We start from the raw sequence: 24,157 nt of genomic DNA, 5'->3' as shown, positions 1-24,157 counted from the left end.
CAAAGACATCCCTTAAATGAACATAAAGAACCAACATGGCTACTGTTAATCTTACAGCTGTTAAGATGGTGACGAGGAATGAGTTCACAGGCAAAACATGCACAGGTAGGCAGACGGGTAGACAGACAGTTAGACAGGCAGTCAGGATGTAATGACAATTTCAACAAAAATATTAAATGTTTCTGAAGATGATTACCAAATTTGCCTTGAAGTGAGATAAGAGATGTAGTTCACAGGACCAGCTATGGGAACCCAAGCTTAGATTTGTAGCAAACCTCGACAGATTTCGATGAAATGGAGTTGTTTCCTAGACAAAGGAGGCCTTCACACACCACCTTACAGCACCAACTAACAGGTGGAAGCACAACAAACCTACCCAGCGTCCTTGTTAACACTGTTATCTAATGTCCTGAAAGAAAAAGTTATTCAGAAATTAATTTCGACTGACCTGACCTATTGCTGAACAGGATGACTGGCCTAGAAAACAGGACTCAGCAGTGTGGATGTACTTTGTCTTTGTGGTTCATTTAATCCGCTGGTTTTCTTGATCTTACCGTCACATTTTACTTGTCTTTTTCTCTCCCTGTCCTCCTCTTGCTGCAGGTTATATTCCTGCCTGGCTAATGGGAGTCCGGATGAATTCCAACGTGGAGAGCAGCTCTACAGGATCAGAGCTGTCAAAGACCCCCTGCAGATTGGTGGGTTTAGGTGTCACTCTGACCACACTTAGGCCCTGTTCAGACCTGACATCGACATGTGTCTTGTGTGATCTGATTGATCACAAGTACGTCAGTTCACACCTGGCATTAGAGCTCCAGTGACCACTTGTGATCAGATCAACCTTTCCTGCTCTATATGCAAATAAATGGCTCACACACCAGACGTTGCAACATGATATTACAGGAATGTCGGTCACAATAGCCTACATATTTGAGAATATGGGTATATTTTAAGAACCTATAAATATAAGGTTATTATCTAACGTCCGTCCCCGGGAACCTCCGTGCCACACACACCACCACACAAAGCCAGCAATGCACTTCCCCTGCCTGGTACTGTAGAGAAACAGCCCATAGATGAGATATATTTTAATATGTTGCTCTGGTCTAGAAAGTGTCGTAGAATATTTCTATGTTCATCGGGAGAAGAGAGTGTTATACGCAAATCAAAATAATCCAAGTCTCCAAATCATTCAAAGTTGTCCAGTTCCATTTATTCTCTTGCAAGAGGGAGAATCTCCAACACAGCTCTTCACACAGAGACTGCTGGAAGCATTCTTCAACATCAGTTCAAATCCTCACACAGTATATACTAAAGCAGGAACAGTCTCCTCCTTTAGACAGGTCAAAGGTGTCTTACGCTGGTTGATCTGATCTCCCATTTTCCATTGATCTCATTGTCAGATTCATTTACATTAACCTAAACATCCCCAGGACAGGAACAAACCCCCAGTGTGACCCTTTGATCATCTTCCTGTGTCTGTCTTTACGGTCCTCTAAAGTAAACAGTAACTTTCAGTTCCTGATCTGATCATAAATCATGTTTACACAGAGCTATCTGTTCTTACCCCATGTTTGGACAGAGCTAAATGTCTAACTCTGTTCTTCTAATGTTTCTAACCATTTCATGATACTGATATATATTTTTTACCATTACAAAAGAGAATACACAGAAGCTGTGCGTTACTACGCACAGAGCACCTGACGTTTACTCGCGGTCTCTTCGAATGATCGGATCTCAATGTGCCAGGACATTCACCCCTGTACTCAGAACTCTCCACTTGTTAATGCTAGATCTGAACATATTGTAAACTATAACCGTTTACAGTATAGTTAGCTCTGTATGGAATACCAATCTACTGGACTGAAGCTTATAATGAGGGCATACTTGAGTAAGTAGTGTGGTTTTTTTTGTATCAATAAATTAGTACATTACAAATTCAGTAATAAAATACTTACAAAATATATTCAAGTGAGTTAATTAATATACAGTAAAGAGCTAAGGCAGTTGTCTGCCCTTGTCCAACCCATCCCCCTCTGTCTTTCTGTGACTGTCTCTCTTTGCCCAGGTTTCCATCTCAGTGCTACAGTGGTGACCAGTCAGTCCGGTCAGTCCAAAGGGGCTTACAACGTGGCGGTCATGTTTGATCGCTGCCGCATCACTTCCTGCAGCTGCACCTGTGGCGCCGGGGCCAAATGGTGCGCCCATGTGGTGGCTCTCTGCCTCTTCAGGATCCACAATGTGAGTTTATGTCCACACAGACAAATTCCATTAAACCGTGTCACATTTTCATAGAATGAAAAACCAAGCGAAAGTATTAATAGACCACAGGATGTATCGGGCCCAGCAGCATCATCAGATGAGAAGGAAATGCCTGTCATCATACTCCACACAGAACGAATTGACAACCACACATAGTTGTTTTCAGAGGAAAATACTAAGGAGCAGTTTCAGTTTCTTAAATGCAGATGTTTTCTATTTAATATGGCTGTTAAAGGGACAGCATGGGGTTTCAGGCTGTTGGTCACACAAGATAAGCAATTTGAAGACACATCATTTGGACTCTGGGAATGTATGAAGGGCTTTTATTGTTATACTATTCAGGGATTTTCAAAACTAAATGATCAGTTATTTGAAAAGAAAAGAATCAATATGATAATGGACAATGGAACTAGTAGAGCGGTGCTTGAGAGAGTGAATGTAGTGTGGCTGTGAAAGTCGTCTCTTAATTTAAAGAATGCCCACAGATGTGCTACATAGTTCACTTGTTAAGGTGTGTGTGTGTGTGTGTGTGTGTGTGTGTGTGTGTGTGTGTGTGTGTGTGTGTGTGTGTGTGTGTGTGTGTGTGTGTGTGTGTGTGTGTGTGTGTGTGTGTGTGTGTGTGTGTGTGTGTGTGTGTGTGTGTGTGTGTGTGTGTGTGTGTGTGTAGGCATCAGCAGTGTGTCTGAGGGCTCCAGTCTCTGAGTCTTTGTCCAGGCTGCAGAGAGACCAGCTCCAGAAGTTCGCCCAGTACCTCATCAGTGAGCTGCCTCAGCAGGTAACATCCATGTCTGTGTGTGTGTGTATGATTTAGATGTCTTATCAGGGCTTGACAGTAACCATTTTGAGAAATTAGCCAATTCCATCAATGGCAACCACTTTTTAACATGTAAATATAGGGACAGTTTTTGATTATATTTGTTGCATCAGTGATATTTAGATGCTGTTACAGTCAGAACCAGACAAAGCTACATGTGTGCTGGTGGCACTCGGGCCTCTGTTCTAGTGACAAATGTGAAGCAAACTATTTAGTTTGACTGTGAAGTGAAAAGTTGAACTAACCCGTCGGCATCACAAAAGAATGTGCACATTTATTCCAACTGACAAAGACCACCCGAACCTGACGAGGTATTTACAAGACATTGATAAGCTGGAGCAGATGCTATCCTGCCTTTGGTCCGAAAAGAGAACAACTCAATTGCCTCACACGTTTCACTGGCCAGGCGCCAGAAAGAAAATATAAGAATAAGAATGAATAAGACAAATCAATGGTTGCATGAACTATTTAATTTGTATTATTTAATGACTATTCAAAATTCATGGCCCGTCATTATTATAACTGCACAATATCTTAATTATTTCAAATATCAGGTGACCAAAAGCTGATGCCTGGTTAGCAGCAGATAACCACTTATAACAAGTCAAGTCAGTGTTGAGCCCTGCATATACAGTATATATCTGACAAAGCATTCCTGTTTGTGTCTCAGATCCTCCCCACAGCTCAGCGGCTGCTGGATGAGCTGCTGTCCTCTCAGTCTACCGCCATCAACACCGTGTGTGGAGCTCCAGGTACAGTAGCAGTGATGATAACACCTCTATGTTCCTGGCGTTGAGCAATAGAGCACCATCTGATGTCATCACCACAGGAGATCATTTCATCCAAGCTTCTCTCTGAAAACACGAGTGAACCAGTGTCAGCCTAAATGATTGCATATTTCTGCAACTAGGTGGCAGTGCTGTGTGCTGTTATTGTGAAGAGTCTCTGCTTACATGACATTGTTGTGAATGGAGAGAGGTGTGTTAATGTTGTGGATGCCTTGCTCAGAGAAAGCTCAAGTTATCCTTGTATGATATGTGTGTGTGCAGACCCGACAGCAGGCCCTTCAGCATCTGACCAGAGTACTTGGTATTTGGATGAGTCGACCCTCAGCGACAACATCAAAAAGACTCTGCACAAGTTCTGTGGGCCCTCACCTGTCGTCTTCAGGTACGCACTACTTGTCTCACATAATGGTCCTTAACGCATTTTTTAAAGGGCCAGTGTGTATCATTTCGTGGGATCTAAGTGGAATATGATATTCATAAGTATGTTTTCATTAGTGTATAATGACCTGGAACTAAGAATGGTTGTGCTTTGTTAGCTTAGAACGAGCCCTTCATATCTACATAGGGAGCGGGTCCTCATCCACAGAGTGCATCACATTTCTACAGTAGCCCAGAATGGACAAATCCTTTGACGACTGTGGCTAAGTGGAGAGCAGGGCCGTCCTTCAATCAGAGGGTCGGCGGTTCGATCCCCGGCTCCACTGGTCGCATGTCGATGTGTCCTTGAGTAAGACACTTAACCCCAACATTTCTTCCGTAGCTGTGCCTATGGTGTGATAGAATCTGAATTGTAAGTCGCTTTGGATAAAAGCGTCTGCTAAAGGACCGTAGTGTAATGTATCTGAAGGCCACCGTAGTTCTCTACATGCTGTGAGGCGCAGAGTGTAAAACTGATACGAACCAGCCGAGTTATTATGGTAATAATGGTGGCGCTACCACCGTTTTGCACTCTGCGGCTCATGCTAACGCCATTTTGGAAAGGGAGGAGAGAACGGAGGGGTATCAGTTGGTTGTAAACTGCAGCCACAGAGATAGATGACAGCAAATCCTACACACTGGTCCTCTAAAGGTTTTAGCAGGAATATTGTTAACTTCAGGGCTGTACTCAAACTAAGCCATTTTATACATGTGTTGTCCAGAAACCATTAACAATACCAAAGATAGCTATACACATACTGGCTGAGTACTTCATTTTTGATCAGCATATTGTGTGTGTCCGTGTCCGTCCCCCCACAGTGATGTAAACTCCATGTACCTGTCATCCACGGAGCCGCCAGCCGCCGCTGAATGGGCGTGTCTGCTGCGACCTCTGAGGGGCCGAGAGCCAGAAGGCATCTGGAACCTTCTGTCCATCGTCAGGGAGATGTTCAAGAGACGAGACAGCAACGCCGCCCCGCTGCTTGAGATTCTCACTGAACAGTGCCTCACCTATGAACAGGTACGTCCGTAACATAACGCGCACTCCCAAAAATCTACACACATGAGCATGTTGGTGTTAATGTGAAAACTGTAACCTGCAGACATGAGAGAGTCACATATTTATGACCGGGTCCATTACTTTATTGTTTTTTTAGTTTATTGTTTTATCATTCTGTGGTCCAGTGGTGTTCCTGATCTATTCAAATCAGGACATTCCCATTTTGATTGAAGTACGTATGTTTTAGCGTCACAATGACCTGACCTGGGTTTCTGCATGATGCTGCTGCTACAATCACTACATGCACAGTATATACTCATTGTTATGGTCAGTGTTGTAATGTTACATTCTGGAACTTTGATGGCGGTTTGGAGAAGGCGCTCTTCAAAGCCACCAGACAAAACCTACCCCACAGAACACGGGAGTACACTTACGACCTCACCTCAAAGAAATGAACTCACTGTGGTGACCTACGTCAACGGCTGAGTGGGCATTTCCAATTTAACAACACGGAGAAGAACGCAGATAGTGTCGACCTCTAAGTTAAAGTTATACTACAATGGAATGAGTATGCATTATGTTTCGGTTACATTATGATGTCGGTGCATTGTGCTGGCATGTGAGGACCGTTCCTATAAGGTAACTGTTGTATACTGTACAATCTGTGATACACACCTCACTGAGTCGTCTGACTGTGTGTGTTCAGATCATCAGCTGGTGGTACAGCGTCCGGACCTCAGCGTCCCACAGCAGCGCCAGTGGCCACACAGGACGCAGCAACGGCCAGTCAGAGGTGGCGGCTCACGCCTGTGCCAGCATGTGTGATGAGATGGTGGTGCTGTGGAGGCTGGCAGTGCTCGACCCCACTATGAGCCCCTGCAGGTCAGACCTCTTGAACTGTCAAAGAATTTGGTCATGATTGGGAATGTTATGCAATATCAGTCACATTTATCACTTAATGATTGCATTAAACAGCATATTTAAAAGGACAGCTCACCCTAAAATCCCAAATACATGTTTCCTCTTGCCTGTAGTGCTATTTATCATTCTAGATTGTTTTTGGTGTGAGTTGCCGAGTGCTGGAGGTATCGGCTGTAGAGATGTGCAATCTAGTCCCAATATATTGGAGAGAAGACGGACATCTCTACGGCCAATATCTCCAACACCTGGCAACTCTCACCAAAACTATTTATATATAAAATATGTATTTTTGATCATGGGGTGAACTGTCCTTTTTAAAATGGGAGTAAATATGAAGTAAAGACTGTGTATGCTCTCTTCCAGGCGTCTGGAACTAGCAGGCCAGCTGAAGCAGTGGCACCTGAAAGTTATAGAGATAGTGAAGCGGGGACAACATCGCAAGTCCCTGGATAAACTGTTCCAGGGCTTCAAGCCCGCTGTGGAGTCCTGCTATTTCAACTGGGAGGTGGCCTACCCACTGGATGGCATCACCTACTGCAGTGCTGATAAGAAGAGTGCCACATTCTGCTGGTCCAGGGCAGTGCAGCACCAGAGAGGAGTCAAAGCTGCTGCAGGAGTGGGCGGAGAACCTCCTGAACCAGGGGGAGGGGGGAGAGGTGAAGGTGGAGCTGGGGGAGATTATAAAGGAAGAGGTCACCCGTCCCAACAGGAGGTGGCAGTGCGACCTAAGGAGACCATACTGACCAAGAGAAAAGGTCTGTCAGTGAGCGGAGGGGGAGGGATGCTGGTTCGTCTGGGAGGGGCCGTCGCTCTGTCCCTGGAAGACGGAGGAGGGAAGTGCATGTACAAAGGGCCGGGCTCCTCCTCTGGAGGGAAGCTGAAACTGACACAGGGAAGTGGGAAGGGGGCATCTGTAGGAGGTCCAGGAGGAAGTGGAGGCATAGGAGGTGGAAAGCATGCTGGTGCCAAGCGGAGAACCAGCAGTGAAGACAGCTCCCTGGAGCCGGATCTAGCTGAGCTCAGCCTGGACGACGGCTGCAGTCTGGCTCTGGGGGCTGAGGCCAGCAACACTTTTGAGTTTCTGCCCCCGCCACCAGAGATGCTGCCCTCCCCCAGCCCGCTGCTCCGAGACTCACGCAAGTACAACAACAACAGCAGCAGCGGGGGGGGCAAAATGTTTGAGGCGAAGCGCGTGAGCCATGCCTCAGCTGCAATTCCTGCCGCAGAGCCTGCTCCAGCACACGCAGTGGTGGTTGTTATGGACATGCCCAGCGCTGCAGAGAAGGAAGCCGAGCTGGAGGTGACGCCTGTCCAGAACAAAGATGAAGATGTAGACTCGGCCGGCAGTAACCAGCCTTCCACCTCAACCACTACGGTAAGATCAGTCACCACTCAACCATCTGCCAAGCCACCGCGGGCCCGCAGAGAGGTGGCGTCTGGTGGAGCAGTAGCAGGGACTGGAGCAGCTGCTGCAGCTGGGCTAGCCAATCAAGGAGCAGAGGCAGCAAGTGGAGCTGCAGGAGGAGAAGCTGTGGCTGAGGACGACTATCAAGCATACTACCCGAGTGCTGCCTCAGAGGAGGGAGCAGACAGACAGCTGACTGACAACCACCAGGAAGAGGAGCCAGACATCTTCGCAGGGATGAAACCGCTGGAGCAGGAGGGACGCATGGATGTAAGGAAGCAATACCAAGAGTTGTCCACAGTCACGGCTTTACGGGAATGGAAAGATTCAAATGCAAACCGTCCATAAACCTTGCATTTGAAAGATCAAGTCATTGAATATAAAATTATATTTTAACACACATTATACAGCTACGTTTACCAGTTAAAAAAATGTAGTCTTTCTGCAACACTGTTACTGATATGGGTATGACTGTTGGTACAGACCTACAGTGTCAGTACACTCTTAGAAATACAGGTGGAAATAAAGGCAATCAAGAGCTGATGCTTAATTTCATGCCTGGAAACCATTTTAAAAGTTCGTTTTGAGCCCTGTAACATCCACCACTCATCCTGTTGGTGTCCACCTGTCTGCCAAAACTACAAAGACCAGAGTGAGCAGCACATGCGAAAAACCGCAGCTGTTTCTTACTGACCTGAATATTGTTTTGGTGTGTGTGTGTGTGCGTGCAGGTGCTGTTTGCGTGTGCCGAGGCCCTCTATGCTCATGGCTACAGTAATGAGGCGTGCCGGTTGGCCGTGGAGCTGGCCAGAGACCTGTTAGCCAATCCTCCAGACCTGAAAGTGGAGCAGCCACAGACTAAGGTAGAGCAACACATCCTCGTATGTCTTTTCAATCTTCTTCTCTGTTTCTGTTGCACAGTCTCAAGCTTCCAAACTCACCAGTCAGCATCTTGAATTGTGAAGTGGGATATTGAGCCTCTCTTAATGATGGAAAGCCACCAGATTATTGTTTTTATAATGCAATTCTTGCTATGCCAATGTGTAAATGAGCCACAGATATTAATATTAACTATTCACAAAAAAGAAGAAATCAAAGTGTAAATCTACTTTGTGTTACATGTCATGACATGATTATTGCTCCCCTGGTTGCTGGGCAGGGTAAGAAGAGCAAGGTGTCCACCAGCCGTCAGACGCAGGTAGCCACTAACACGCTGTCCAAGGCTGCCTTCCTCCTCACTGTTCTCAGTGAACGACTGGAGCTCCACAACTTGGCCTTCAGCACCGGCATGTTCTCCCTGGAACTCCAGAGACCACCGGCATCTACCAAAGCTCTGGAGGTCTGCCACGCTTACATAAATACACACGCAAACTCTGCATGCACACGCACTCGAAAAACCCGAAAGGTTAATTGCATTGAATGGTTGCAGAGTTACATTTATTGTTATTTGTGTCGGTGATCAATAAATTATGCTATAATAACTAAATAATATGATATAAAAGAGTCATCGCCATGCATTGTGTAGCAATTATCAATAATCCTAGTGTTTGGATCTGCGAGCTACTGGCATTTGTTGAGAGGGTTTTCCCCCCCGATGCAACCGTATGACCCCATGACATTATGGCCCTCAGGCAAAATCCCTCAGCCCTCAGGATATCTTAACCCAAACCTAATGTTCAATAGTCCAGTTTAAATGAATAAAACAGCTTACCTGAAATCTTTAGTAACATTCTAATTTGTTTTTCTGTTCACCTCCCGGTCCCTACTGTTGGTAAAGTCGTGTAGCTTCAGGTATCCAGCAAAAGTCACCACAGTGAGAAGAAACACTAATGACGTTTCAGCTGGAGGCGTTCAGAGCGCTCCTATAAAAACGCTTCATTCTCATTGAAAACTATTGGTAAAGCCAAAACTCTCATCAGGGCCTAGATGAGCCCTGTGGACTAATTTATTGTCATTTCATGTAGGGACACAACGAACAATACTTTTTTTTATTCTCCCAATGAATTTGAAAACAGAGAAACGAAAGAAATCCTCCCCTTGAGAATGCTTTTTCACTACTTTATTTATAAGAAACAGATACAATTAATAGATTATCAAAGTACTTTTTGGTATTTATTGTGGTCTTTCACTTAATTCACCCGTTGCCTGCCCAACATCAAATTTATTTTTCCCACTAATTAAGAAATGTGTTTTTATTGAAGCAGGTTCGCCACTAAAGACACTGCTTTGATTATGACTTGATAGTTTTGCGTAAGTCGCACAGAGACGTCTTTTTGGGATAGCTTCCTGATTCCTGGATGAACTCCATGTATGTGGTGGATATGTACCACGCACACTGACTGCGTGTGTGTTTTGGTTGACCAGGTGAAGCTGGCCTACCAGGAGTCGGAGGTGGTGTCTCTGTTGAAGAAGATTCCTCTGGGCCTGGTGGAGATGTCGGCCATCAGAGAGAGAGGCGAGCAGCTCAGAGACGGAAACTTCTGTGACTACAGACCTGTGCTGCCTCTCATGTTGGCCAGCTTCATCTTTGATGTCCTGTGCACCCCAGGTGAGCACCAATTGTTTGATCGTTGGAACTCTGCTTACTTGGTTAAGTAGTTTTTACGGTGAAGACTGTTGTTATGTACACACTGTGTAGTCTATTGAGAGGGTACCCTTATTGACTGTTGCACCGCCGAACGGCATGCTGGGTACAGCTCGCTCTCCGTTGATGTTCATGTGCGCTTTTGCACCCAAAGGAAACGTACTCTACCATTGCCAGATGCAGCCATGTAATGCTCAGGTTACAAAGACATGTATCTGAGATCCCCTGCCAGAATCAAAGCGATGATGTTGCGGTAGAAGGATGAATACATGCATATGTATACACCTTGTGTGTTAGCCACCTGATTCACTTCTCTATGGAGTCTGTTGACTGCCTGACCAAGTGACTGAAGAAGTTACACGGTTGTTTTTCATCCAAAATCGAGTCATTTTCAATGGGAACTTCAAGAATTAACATCACTTTCACTTTTCTCCATATTGTTTGTGCAGTTGTGTCCCCAACGGGTTCCCGTCCACCGAGCCGCAACCGTAACAACGAGATGCCCGGTGATGAGGAGCTGGGCTTCGAGGCTGCTGTCGCTGCTCTTGGTAAATTAATTCTTCCCGTTCCTTAATTTCTGTCCGTCTTTTTGCTCCTCAATGTTTGTTATTACTGTCTCGACCACTTCTCTCATGTCCCCTGTCGTTGTCTATGCTGTCCACACACACACACACACACACACACACACACACACACACACACACACACACACACGCCCCTGCTGTAATCTCTCCTCTTGCTGTGTGTCTGAAGGTATGAAGACCACCGTAAGTGAGGCGGAGCATCCTCTGCTGTGTGAAGGAACTAGACGGGTGAAAGGTGACCTGGCTCTGGCTCTCATGATCACCTATAAGGACGACCAGAGCAAGCTCAAGAAGGTAGCCATCACTACTATGATCATTCTAACCACATGAACCTGAGAACATGGTGGGTCTGTTAACTGTGTGATTCTTCCAGTAAGCCGGGCAGAGCAGTGTGATTGGTTGATTATGTCGATGTTATGTTTGTTGAAGCTGGATCAGAGAACAGCTGTGCCTGGAAAACTGTGCATTCTTTACTGTTTTTAGGACTTGATTTATTATATTTTTGGTGACTTTTGGCATATGGGCTAACACTACACACAGATAGTCCAGAACTCCTCCTGAACGCTTCTATATGCATCTATAAAGAACTTCAGCGCAGACTACAGTCTGCGGGCTGCTCACCAGCTTTTCTCTTATTGATACAACATACGAGTTAAAGCCAGCTAACTAAATACAGGGTGAAGTGCATAGTAAGCAGATTATGTTGAAGTGAAGTCTCTCCTGCTGTTTCTTTCTCCCCCTCCCCCCCCTCTCTCTGTCCCTTCTCCTGCGTCTCTCTTTCTCTCTCCTCCTCCCATCCTCAGATACTGGATAAATTGTTGGACAGGGAGAGTCAGACCCACAAGCCCCAGACTCTAAGCTCCTTCTACTCCAGCAAGCCGGCAGCTGGCAGCCAGCGCAGCCCATCCAAACACACTGCCGCCAGCCACAGCGGGGGTGCCTCCAAACACGCGCCCTCATCTTCGTCTGCGGCAGCAGTGGCGGCCTCTTCTTCCAGCTCTTCATCTGCCGTAGCAGTGGCTGGTGAAGAGGCGGCTCATCAGGCTGATCTGAACCCAGTGCAGAACAACAGTACAGCAGGAGAGAGCACTGCTGAGACCAGGGAGCATGGTGAGACCCTCCTCTTATAGTACTGTATAGCACAGCAGCTTCATGGTTTAGGGAGGGTTATTGGGGAGAAGTAGAACTATGGCCGTGGTTACACTTGTCTTTTTAATGGGACAGATCAGAACTCAACTGTGTCCACATTGACAGTTCAGTACGACCTGCCTGATCAGCAGATAAACACATTTCATTTTCTATAAACTCTTCACAATAAAAGTCCTCCTCTTGTTGCTGCTTACTCCTCTTCCCTGCAGTATTAGTAGACGTGTTTTGTTGAAGAACAAAGCTCCACTTATTCAGTGATAAACACATGTTGCTATAAATTCTTCACAATTTTTTCAGTTTTTGTTATTTCAAAGCTTTGAAGCAGCAGAATCATGAAATGTAGTGCTTCCATCATCAGTAACTTAACAGACAGCAGGTCTCAGCTGTGCTCCAACATGATGGAGACCTATGTTTGATTAGTAGTCTGGATTGTGTTCACATGCTGTTCACGACTCACTGAGATCCAAACTCAACCCTATCCAGCCCACCTCGGCATGTGGCAAAGTTCTCATTGAAATCACCAGTGTAACCCAGCCTAGGATCCAGCCCATGTAGTGCTTTAAAAGTACTCTTTAAATCATAAAAGTAAAATTGACCTAGATATCCTGTGCTACCAAACATTAGGTGATCACGCTATGGAAACTCTTTGACAGAGATAGACCCATGTATATTTTCTTTCCTTGCAGTGTCAGATGGGCCTCCTTCGAGTGACCAGCAGAATGAAACGGCTCCATTTAAGCTGGAGGCCACAGTGCCCAGTCGGCTGGCGCTGGGGGCGCGCTGTGGCTACAATCAGCGCTGCTGGGGCTCTCCTGTCCGGCAGAAGAAGAAACACACCGGTACACTCAATAATGCAACAGAATCACTTATATCCACATGATCAGACTATGCTGTGCAGATTTGTAGCCTGGCTCATATGTGTGGTAATTTCCCATAAAGAATGAAACCACACACATACAGTGAGAGTGATGTGAATGTGATGTTTGGACAGGCATGGCAAGTATCGACAGCAGTGCTCCGGAGACCACCTCGGACAGCTCCCCCACTCTCAGCCGCCGGCCACTCCGGGGCGGCTGGGCGGCAACATCTTGGGGGCGGGGCCAGGACAGTGACAGCATCAGCAGCTCCTCGTCTGATTCGCTGGGCTCCTCCTCCTCCAGCGGCTCTCGCAGGGCAGGAGGCGGGGCCAGGGCCAAGAGCACCGACACCAGCAGGTAAACAAAGGCTTCCTCCTCATCTGGTCACAAAGACGAGTAAAGGACCACTAGCTGGGTTAAAAAAACAAAACAAAGTTCAGGGTTTCTGGGCTGGAGGCAGGGTTCACCCTGGACAGGTTTTCAGATTATCACAGGGCTGACGGATAAAGACAGACAACCAATCACACTCACATCCACACCTACAGGCATTTTAGAGTCGGTTAACCAAAGCTGGATGTCTTTGGACTGTGGGGGGAAGCCAGAGAACCCACGCCGACACAGGGAGAACAAGCAGATTCCACACAGAAGCCGGGCCCCTCCTGATTTTCAATGGTGCTATGACCAGACTTTCCTGTCTGAAATCCTATTCTCCACAGTAACTGTTACTGTTTACATTCTTTCATTGACTTGGTGATGTGAAGCGTTGGTGTGTTGATGGTGATATATTACTGAGCCTTTCTTCATCTTCCTTTTAACGTTGTCTTCACTCTCAACAGTCTTCCTTCCGGCCTTAGAAACTTAAGAAAACTTAAGCAGCCTGAGCTGACCAGTCACAGCGCTTGTGGCGTCCAAGTAGTTTATCCGGCACGTCCCAGCCATGGCAGTCCAATGCTGCGTCACTATAAGCCCTCATCATACAACTCTAAATGCACCTCAGTAAAAGTGATGCTCATTGCTCGAAGCCTGACCTGAGCGAAACAACCACACTGGGACAGAGCGCATGCTTTCAGGTGTAAACAGCCAAGACAACATGTTCAGAATTTTGTTATACTACATACTTACAATACTAGAGCATAAAGTATATAAGCATGAGGTCTCAGGAAATGCTACAGTCAAAAAGTAGATCAGTGGTAAAGCTGAGCTGGAGTAGGACCAGGCCTGCCTGGAAACATCTGCTTTGTTGAGCAGGATTTTTCGTGTCTTTTTTTCTGAAGAGGGATGAGATATCACAGAAATGTGCTGTATTTCCCTGTGTCCAGGTACAAAGGGCGACGTCCAGAGTGCCATGCCCCCCACGTGCCCAACCAGCCATCGGAGGCAGCAGCCCATTTTTACTTTGAGCTGGCCAAGACGGTGCTGATCAAAGCCGGAGGGAACTCCTCCACCTCCATTTTTACCCAGCCCTCGGCCAGCGGGGGACACCAGGGACCCCACAGAAACCTGCACCTGTGTGCCTTTGAGATTGGCCTGTATGCTCTAGGCCTCCACAATTTTGTCTCGCCCAACTGGCTGTCCAGGACCTACTCCTCCCATGTATCCTGGATCACTGGTGAGGGGGGAGTGTGTTATGAGAGAAAAAAGTTAGACCAAAACATTTCTTTCTTTCCCTCCTGCTCACACGCCCAATCCTCTCTCCTTCTCTCAGGCCAGGCGATGGAGATCGGCAGCGCCGCCCTCAACATTTTGGTGGAGTGTTGGGACGGTCACCTCACCCCTCCAGAGGTGGCGTCCCTCGCTGACCGAGCATCGCGGGCCAGGGACCCAAACATGGTTCGGGCGGCAGCAGAGCTGGCCCTGAGCTGCCTGCCTCACGCTCATGCCCTCAATCCTAATGAAATCCAGAGAGCCCTGGTGCAGTGCAAAGAGCAGGTACTGTGGGAGTCTGGTTACAGTTCCCAACCAGAGAGGTGTGACCTCCATGTGTGTCGGCAACCACCACTGCTGTATTGACTGAATACAACGAGTGCTGTAACACGTCATCACCCTTCATTCAAACTCAAAAACAAGCGGCGATGTAATGTTATACAAGCAATGGGGGCTGGAAGTCTACGTATAATACACGTCATACAATCGTGACAAAACAGTAGTTCCGTTAGCTATTAGCGTTTAGCCAAACACAACAGTAACAGTGTGCAAACTGTTTCCACTCCACTGTGTCTCTGGTCTCAGAGTAGTGGTTGGGGTCAGCAGGCAGGGTGAGTCACCGCAACCATGAGTGTTCATTGAGAACGCAGCCATAACTGGAGGCTGCAGCAGAATGAGAGATTAACTGTGGACAAACACGGAGCTGAACACTCACTCAGTCAGTCAGTCAACTCGGGGAACTGGTCATTTTAAATTTGGAAGAAAAAGATGCACAGTGAATTTCAGCTTAGGTTCCAGGTAGTCTGTAGGTTGTACAGAGTGTTAAATCAGTAGACGTAACGGTTTTAAAAACCAGTTTCTTGTAGATCAATCCTATAAAAAATCAACCTGAAATGCATGTTTTATATTCTGGCTTTTGAAACTAAATTGACTTGTATCACATTTTGAAATGTTGATGAAAAACAACCTCAGTTGAAATCGTGGTAGCAGAACAAACTAGAGTTCCAGCTGACTGTAGGACAGCAAACAGACAACATGGGTCGGGGAGTCAAATCTCAATTTGATAAGAGTCCCGGCACCGCGACATGAACTTGAATCTTATTCTAATTTTGAAATGTACATGTGTGTTGAAATGACACCCATCCTTGTACTAGCAGCAGTGGTGAACTGGCACCTCCCCAGCTACCAGTCCACACTCGCAGCTTTAATCCAGAGAGCAGCTGGATACCGTTGCCATAGACACCTTTGATGTTAAAGTGCTCTTCTTAACTTTCTCAAACATGCTGATAAAGAAGCTGTGTGTCCCCGTGTCCCTGCAGGACAACGTGATGCTGGAGAAGGCCTGCATGGCAGTAGAGGAAGCAGCCAAGGGTGGAGGTGTGTACCCCGAGGTTCTGTTTGAGGTGGCTCACCAGTGGTACTGGCTGTATGAGCAGTCAGTGGGCGGGGGCTCAGGCCAGCAGCGGGAGACCTCTGGGCGCTGTGGGGCCAACGGGGGCTCGGGCAGGAGGCCCATGGAGTCTAGCTGCGTTGTCCTCGACGCCGGAGCTAACATGGAGTCCGCGGGAGTGACGACGGTCACGGCCTCAGTCACCGCGGCGGCCGTCGTGCCCGTCATCTCCGTGGGATCCACCATCTATCAGTCCCACGCCATGCCGGGGCAGGCCATGGTGCACCCCCACAGCCAGGGCCTCCACCCCTACACCACCATTCAGGCCCATCTCCCCACCGTCTGCACCCCCCAGTACCTGGGACACCCTCTGCAGCATGTCCAACGACCCACCATCTTCCCTGTAGCTGGGGCTGCATACCCACAGGTCAGAACCGCTCTTCATACAAACGTCTTAAAGTACAGTTTGGATGTTGTCTTCACTAAAAGCTGCAGTCAGTGAGTCAGAGTACATCACTGACATACCAGGCTGCTACTCATGATACATCTGCTGATTCTTCTGATTGGTTGATTGGTTGCTCTTCAAAATGCTTTAAGACTTTAATGACTAATTGATTTTCTTTAAAGTGTCTATTCTGCTTGTTTCAGCTCTAGTACATTTCCATCCTCCTGCTCCTTTATACATTGTCGATCTGTGCAGAACAAAACCTCTCTGGAAACCGTAGAAATTTGCAAAAAAGTTGAATGCTGAGCTGAGGTGGAAATGATTAATCAATTAATCAATTGGCCAATCAACAGAGCATTAATAGGCTATTTTGAAAACAAGACATGTAGTCATTTTTCAACAAAGTAGCTTAGACTCCAGATGTTTTCTTTACAGGGGAACTGATTCAAACTTCCCACAGTGTCACATGACAGAGAATCCTGCTGAACTGGAGGTCTAATTTGTTTCATTATTGAACTGCAAATATTGATTGAAGAGGTGTAAACTGATTAGTTCAGCTGAAGTTCCAACAGTGCTAACAAATCTATTCTACTCTGAAGTAGATCAAATGAACAGTTCTCGAAGAACTGAGAGACAGACAGCAATTCTTTGCTTTATAGTTAGATGGTAGTGGTATGAGCAGGTAACTCTTCCTAACGTGTGTGTGTGTGTGTGTGTGTGTGTGTGTGTGTGTGTGTGTGTGTGTGTGTGTGTGTGTGTGTGTGTGTGTGTGTGTGTGTGTGTGTGTGTGTGTGTGTGTGTGTGTGTGTGTGTGTGTGTGTGTGTGTGTGTGTGTGTGTGTGTGTGTGTGTGTGTGTGTGTGTGTGTGTGTGTGTGTGTGTGTGTGTGTGTGTGTGTGTGTGTGTGTGTGTGTGTGTGTGTGTGTGTGTGTGCGTGCGTGCGTGCGTGCGTGCGTGCGTGCGTGTCTCCGTCTCCGTCTCCTCAGGGAATGCACCCAGCCTTCATCGGGGCCCAGTACCCGTTCTCAGTGGCCACTGGCCCCCAGCCTCCGATGGCAGCCACGGCTGTGACCTTCCCCGGTGTCCCCGTACCGTCCATGACTCAGATCGCCGTCCACCCCTACCACCCTGAGACAGGCCTGCCCCTCAGCACCACCGTAGCAGGTCAGGACTACACACACTGTGTTCAAATCCAGCAGCTATCAACGTTCTATTACATGTCGTCTGGTAAGCTGCAGCACCACGGGATGGGCTCACGTGTGTCACTCTATGCTAAACGTGCCTGTGGTGTTTTACAGTAGGCAGCGTCCACGCGGGCCCCACCATCCAGGCTATCCAGGCCATCCAGGGGACGGTCCTGTCCTCCCTCTCCTCCCAGCCCGTCTCGTTGCTCAGCTCTCCTTTCCCAGCAGAGGACGAGCAGCACAGCCAGCCAATCAGCCAACAGGGCCTGCACTACCTGCATTCTGCTTACAGAGTTGGTGAGGAGTGATTCTATTTTACGTTAACCAATGTGCATATTGTCCAAAGGGCCACTGAGCAACTCTCTTCTTTGTGTGTAGGCATGCTGGCATTGGAGATGCTGGGCAGGAGGGCTCACAATGACCACCCGAACAACTTCTCCAGGAGCCCGCCTTACACTGAGGACGTCAAATGGCTGCTTGGACTGGCTGCGAGGCTAGGTGAGCTGCACATACATGACTGGGCTATAGTGGGAGGGATGATTTGAGTGGCTAATGCAGGAAATGATTGGTTAGTTTACTGGTTTAAGGATTATTAAGGCATCTGGTACATACTTGAGTATGGCTGGAAGCACACACCAATGACATACAGTATCACACTAACGCACCGTGAAAAGGAACCAGTCTGTGGGGACTGGACACACTCTTTATAATAGCAGAAAGTAACATTTTAAAGGCGAAGACCAAAAGAGACAGCAGCTATTCATAGCAGAGGCAGCCAACACACACAGCCTCTGTACTTCAACCCACTGGATGAGAGGTAGACATGTTTGATGGTGTTCACATATATTGGATTGACAGTGAAGGAACGATGGCCCTTTACATATATTTCAGTACCAGTTTCAGTGATCTCAAAAGGTGACCAGGAGTCTCTACACAACCAAACTGAGAAAGATCTCAGTGCAACTGAACACGAGTAAATAAGCAATATAGACTCTTTGACATCCGACGTCATCAAAAATATGTGTGTGCAGTTGGGCAACAGACCATCCAGACAAGTTAGCAGACTTTAGTCCCAACAGAGCAACAGGTGTTTCAGTTTAACCAGTGTCTGTGTTACATATAGATGGTTGGTAGATAATAAACACAGATGAGTTTGTATTTTAACTGATGGAAGGCTTTTACCTACATGATCTGGTAGTGTTTTCAACAACCGCCGTCACTACGAGCAACCACGTTGCATTCGGCAGAGAGTCATCAGTTAACACAGTCGCTGGTTAAACCAGGAAGCTGAGTGAAGCCAATGTTTCAAGTGTCTTGAAGCTACATTCTCTCTAATGTCCACCAGGGGGCGACTCCTCTGGTTGTATAGAAGTCTATGAGAAAATGACTCTACTTCTCTCTTGATTTATTACCTCAGTAAACATTGTAAACATGAGTTTATGGTCTCAATCTCTAGTTTCAAGTCTTCTTCAATACAGCATGATGTTCATTTAGTAGATGATGGTCCATTTAGAGTCAAACAGACCATAAAGCAGGGGACGCTTTAGGGCGGGGCTACACAGTGATTGAGACGTCTCTACGTCGCTCCTCCCCATTCCAAATATGGTAACATCTGTTCATCGGTTGGGGGAAAAAACAACATGGCAACTGCCGTAATCTACTAGCTAACGTATTCTACACACTCACGAACAGCACACGGGTCTGGAAAGTCACTTTTTAGGTTGCAATCTCTTTAAGCAGTTGAACTCCACCATACTGTTGTCAAACTGCGTGGGCACTCCTACGTACATCGTCATTGGCACTGAATCTATGTACGTGAGCCATCTTATTTGACACTTTAGAATATTGCCCAAAATGCAGTACACATTTGAATTGACAGACACAAAATAGACTTTAGAAACGGCCTCCTCTTCCTAATCGGCCACTTCCTCTTTTTCCCCCCCATCTCCATATCCAATCCTCTTCTTTCTCCTTCTTCCCTCTACCCGTCTGCCAGGAGTCAACTACGTGTACCAGTTCTGTGTCGGAGCAGCAAAGGGTGTCCTGAGTCCGTTCGTCCTGCAGGAGATCATCATGGAGGCTCTGCAGAGGCTGAACCCCGCACACATCCACGCCCACCTCAGAACACCTGCTTTCCACCAGCTTGTCCAGCGCTGCCAACAGGCCTACCTGCAGGTAGGCTGCAGCCCAGAGCTGCTCTCTTAAAGGGGTAGATGGACAAGTAGACATGTTTTACAAATGAAGAGCAAACTATGATATTCAAGGTAGTCTTAAACTGTCGAATGCAGAAGGAGAGCTAGCAGAACCAGAAACGTCAAACAAAAACCATGCTTTGAGAAGGAAGCAGGATGGCTCACTCATTGGCTCCATCATCAGCTCCCTGAACGTTATTGGTTAAGACTTTAAGACCAGGGTCACCAATGGGTGGGCCGTGGGCCGAGTCCAGACCCAGACGCCGTTGTCTCCGGACCCAGACTTATAACTGAGGGATAACTGAAAATTATTACATTTTGACAGAGCGCTTCTATTTTAACCGGCGCAGCCTTTACGGCGCTCATTCAGTAGTCCAGGAAACACACCGACCAATTACATGCATTGTTAATCATCTCACGTGACGCTACACAGCCAATCAAATATGTGTATTCTGATTAGCATCGCCCTCGACTGGAGTGCGATATTCACACACTTTGGAGAGACCCAACAGAACAAGTCTGAGTCAGAAGTTATTTCACATGGTGTTCTTTAAAAAGAGAGGAGTGGACAGCCTAACCAGAGCCTTTAACTTAGAACAGACTCTCCTACATGTTTATTCTTCCCACAACCAGCTCAAAAGAAAAGCAGTCACCTGCTGCAGAACTATTGCATCAAACATTAAGAGGCTGGTCTATGAAGACCGTGGTGCTCTTGTTCGAGCAGTGGTACAATGTAACGAAGTACATTTACTCAAGTACTGTACAAGTTTCAGGTACTTTACGTGAGTGTTTCAGTTCTTTGTATCTTTATACTTCGACTTCACCTGATCCAAATGATGTTACATTTAGAATCAGCTCCACCTTTACCATCTGCAACATTAATGCATCAATAATTATAATACAATGATATTATACATACATATATTACTCTGTAATGGGCCATTCTGCATAATGAGTATACCTTTACTTTTGGTACTTGAAGTATATACTTTTGTACTTTTACTGAAGTAACATTTTTACTTGTACAGTAGTATTTTTACACCGTGCTCTCGTAAATAGTTCAATCATAAACACATTGGATGTTTAGATATGACTGATGACACGGTAGAAAAGCTCTGTTTCATGGGTCAGCTGGTTTCATGGCCACAGACTGGCTCCGCCCCCTCAGGGAGAGAGGGCACAGCCAGCCCAACCGTAGACAAGTAACAATATGTTCAGTTCATTACCAAACTGTGGCCGCCACAGTGTGTCATTAATGGGGAACACTGCAGCCGTGATCCCACTAAGAAGTCCAACCGTTTTATCAGGTAAGCCAACCAGGGGCCCGATCCCAACTCAGACTTTGAAGCGTGCTCCTGGGGGGTCCATGGGGGTTTAGGACTGCACCACTTTTAATACTTTCCATAAGTAGGCTTTTCTGCAGACTTTGCTTGAAGGGATTACCCACAATTCATAGCGTTGTGACGTGAATATCGTTACCAGTGGAAGTCGGAGACATGAACAATAAAAGAAGGTAAACAAAGACGGCAAATGTATTCAGCTTGGCATATGTGAGTTTACACAAACATTGGGGATTGAAGGTAAAACCTAAAAACACATGAAATATGACTCCGCTGGTTTATTCATCAAACGTTTCTTTACATCCACTCACACACAGCTCATTAGAACGAGAGAGTTGCCATGTTTGGATTGTATAATCCACCTTTATGACTCATGCAGTGCTGCCTGTAGAGTCACACCTCTCTCTCCCCCCCCCCCCCCCCTCTCTGCAGTACATCCACCACCGGCTCATCCACCTGACGCCCGCCGACTATGACGACTTTGTCAACATCATCCGCAGCGCTCGCGGCGCTTTCTGCCTGACGCCCGTGGGTATGATGCAGTTTAACGACGTGCTGCAGAACCTGAAGAGAGGCAAGCAGACCAAGGAGCTGTGGCAGCGCATCTCCCTGGAGATGGCTACTTTCTCCCCCTGAGCAGCACGCTCACGGGGGGAGTGTGCTGGGCCCGGCCCGAGGAGCCCCATCCAGCCTCCAGCATTGCTACTGCCACTGCACCGAGCGGGCCGCATCCACGCCGTCTGGTTCTGTTGGGGACCCCGCTCTTCACTATGTGGACTGAAACAAACACAGCACACAGGCAGTACAATCAGCTCCCGTGACCCCCCAACCCACAGAGACTTGTTATGTGTGTTGGTCCACACAGAGCTCAGAGGAGGAGCCGGGGTCACTGACTCCTCCCTTCCTGTTTTATCATGGTTCATGTTTGTGTAACTGTGGAAATTAAAGTGTACTCCTTCCTTTCTTCATCTTACTCGTCTCTTCCATTCCCCTAAACTGAAGACATTGACGGGGAACCCTCACCCTCCATCCTCAAGTATTTTCTTTTGGTTTTGTTTCGTATGAAGCCGCCGTGTTTGGGTCATTTTCATGCTGCAACATTCCTGTCCAGAGTGGTAGGCCTCCTTCACCAAACGCTTGTCACTATGGATCTGAATCTTTGCAGTGTGGGAGGAAAAGGAAGATTTGCAAGGGGGGGAAAAAAGTTTAAAAGTTCAATACGGAATTCTATTGTGAGTACGGGTGAGGATTTTTTAGTATTTTGTTTAATCTTTTGATACTTTGTATAGAATATGACATGTATGTAGAGAGGAACGGGAAGAGAGGGAGAATGTTAAAGGTGCTGTTATTGTGTGGGATCCATATTAACATTTCAGCCTGCCTGAGGAGTGACATGAGAACAGCTCCAGACCCAAACCAGAGGCTGCCTCACCACAGCAGGGCCTCACTCGTCGTCCAGCGGTCCTTTGACTTGTCAGTAGGGCTGGGTATCCATTCAAATGTATTGATTGTTTCGGGGGGCTTTGTTGGATCCCCTATAGGCCACATCACTGTTTCCTTTTATAAATCTGTTTTTCTCCAAAACATTTCTGCAAAATGTCTCAACACAACTGAGACAAAATGTCAGCTAACATAAAATACAATACAGTCAAAAAAGGATTCCCAACAAGGGAGCACAGAACGTGTTTACATGAGAAGAAACCAAGAGTTCAGTGCCGGCAGCATTTGATTCTCAGTAGTACACCCAGAACTATTGTGATTCCATACCCAGCCCTTCTATTCACTGCCTAGTTCAAATGCACAGACAGACCCAGATGCTTCCCATTGACGGGTGTAGGGAGCCACTGTGTGTTGCCCTTCACAGGTGTACAGTTGTTGTTTTTTTAAACATAGCTGATGAAACATACTTTGTTCTTATCTTTGTTTAGCTTGTCCACGTACATGTCTGGGTGCAGTGTCCTCTTCACCGCATTCTGGTTCAACCAAACATGAATCCCAGCTTCAACTACCATTGGGTGTCTTGTCCCCCGTCGGTGAGGCGGGGCAGCCATGACACCATTCTGGACTCAAACAAACTTGAACAAGTTGCACAAAGATGAGGTTTGTGCTAATTCCTAAGTTTGGTTTTACTAGAGAGGAAAGATGGTTGAGATCTAAGTAGTCGGTTTATACGTGTCCACTGAAGCATCTGGGACTGTCACACACCGGATAACACCGTCCCATACAGAACTCTCAAATCCTCTTCAAAGTTCACGCTTCAAAACTGAATATGCGCTAGTTTATCCGGGGCAGCTAAGATTAGCACCTGCTTCAATTTGTCCCAAAATTCACTGAGTGTCACTGAGTTGTCTCTGGGAGTCTGTCCCCTCTTCAGACTCTGCGCTCCTCCCCTGAAGTGAGACTCGGCTGTGGGTCGGTTCTGGAAAGCACTGCTTCACTGAGTCCAAACGGTCCCCCGGACCTGGTGTGTTTGAGTGTGTGGTTAGCTCGTAGACCTGGTGCTGTTAGACGTGTCGACGGTCCATCTCTGTCCAGGCAGCTGCTGTGGGTCTGATCCCGATGCTCTGATTGGCTCTGGTCCTCACAGGTGAAGGCGACTTAGTAGAAAATGTACTGTGATATTTTTGTATTCCTCAAAAAGTGTAGCTTGATTGAAAAGTTCTATATGTGCTGATTGCAAAAGGTTCTAATTTAGAGTGAAAAGAATAATAAAAAATAAAAGCAATACTTTATGTGTAGAGTTTACTTAATAAATATAACTCCAAACAGTGAATTGCTGTGACTGATGTGTGGGATTCAGAGGTCAACGCGCTCTCAGCGGTGACCGCTAGAGAGAGCAGGGTGTACTCGCCACATTTGGTGTTTCACATTTCTATTCCTTGTTAGAGGAACACGTCACCCCCTACAATGATCCTTGGTACGTCAATAACTCACCCAGTTACCGTGACTGTTCTCTCGTCTCCACGGAGAACGAAGAATCTAAAAACCAAGTCCTGATCACTTGAAGGAAATGTGGGTTTAACGTCTGCAAAATAATTTGAAAATGTATGTTTGCAACCTCACACAACTCATGCAGTATAATCCAAGTCTCAGTTCTCCATTCCCTGTGATCACTACTTCACACATGCATCCTCCCAGTGAGCACTAACCCGGATTTCAACGTTGATATTTGGTTTAAATCG

The 24,157-nt window shown here is 46.7% G+C and overlaps 1 protein-coding gene across 1 annotated transcript in view; it reads left to right on the top strand.

Moving 5' to 3' along the window:
• Positions 1 to 23,732, top strand: part of zswim8 (zinc finger, SWIM-type containing 8) — a 39,856-nt gene extending 16,124 nt beyond the window's left edge. The window contains exons 3-26 of the mRNA XM_079168909.1: positions 604 to 698; positions 2,069 to 2,241; positions 2,930 to 3,037; positions 3,747 to 3,828; positions 4,126 to 4,246; positions 5,101 to 5,302; positions 5,988 to 6,163; positions 6,566 to 7,877; positions 8,339 to 8,470; positions 8,767 to 8,946; positions 9,972 to 10,155; positions 10,641 to 10,739; positions 10,945 to 11,069; positions 11,579 to 11,885; positions 12,611 to 12,763; positions 12,916 to 13,138; positions 14,101 to 14,390; positions 14,487 to 14,710; positions 15,745 to 16,242; positions 17,246 to 17,423; positions 17,558 to 17,740; positions 17,822 to 17,941; positions 19,440 to 19,618; positions 21,408 to 23,732. Coding sequence (XP_079025035.1) covers positions 604 to 698; positions 2,069 to 2,241; positions 2,930 to 3,037; positions 3,747 to 3,828; positions 4,126 to 4,246; positions 5,101 to 5,302; positions 5,988 to 6,163; positions 6,566 to 7,877; positions 8,339 to 8,470; positions 8,767 to 8,946; positions 9,972 to 10,155; positions 10,641 to 10,739; positions 10,945 to 11,069; positions 11,579 to 11,885; positions 12,611 to 12,763; positions 12,916 to 13,138; positions 14,101 to 14,390; positions 14,487 to 14,710; positions 15,745 to 16,242; positions 17,246 to 17,423; positions 17,558 to 17,740; positions 17,822 to 17,941; positions 19,440 to 19,618; positions 21,408 to 21,611 — 5,548 coding nt within the window. The 3' untranslated portion in view covers positions 21,612 to 23,732. The remainder of the gene's footprint in view (positions 1 to 603; positions 699 to 2,068; positions 2,242 to 2,929; positions 3,038 to 3,746; positions 3,829 to 4,125; positions 4,247 to 5,100; positions 5,303 to 5,987; positions 6,164 to 6,565; positions 7,878 to 8,338; positions 8,471 to 8,766; positions 8,947 to 9,971; positions 10,156 to 10,640; positions 10,740 to 10,944; positions 11,070 to 11,578; positions 11,886 to 12,610; positions 12,764 to 12,915; positions 13,139 to 14,100; positions 14,391 to 14,486; positions 14,711 to 15,744; positions 16,243 to 17,245; positions 17,424 to 17,557; positions 17,741 to 17,821; positions 17,942 to 19,439; positions 19,619 to 21,407) is intronic.
• The last annotated feature ends 425 nt before the right edge of the window (positions 23,733 to 24,157 follow it).

Source organism: Pholis gunnellus, assembly GCF_910591455.1.
Source record: "Pholis gunnellus genome assembly, chromosome: 11".
NCBI classification, from domain to species: Eukaryota; Metazoa; Chordata; class Actinopteri; order Perciformes; family Pholidae; genus Pholis; species Pholis gunnellus.
The sequence above is the reverse complement of the archived record's forward strand: the minus strand, read 5'-3'. Positions and strand labels throughout refer to the sequence as shown.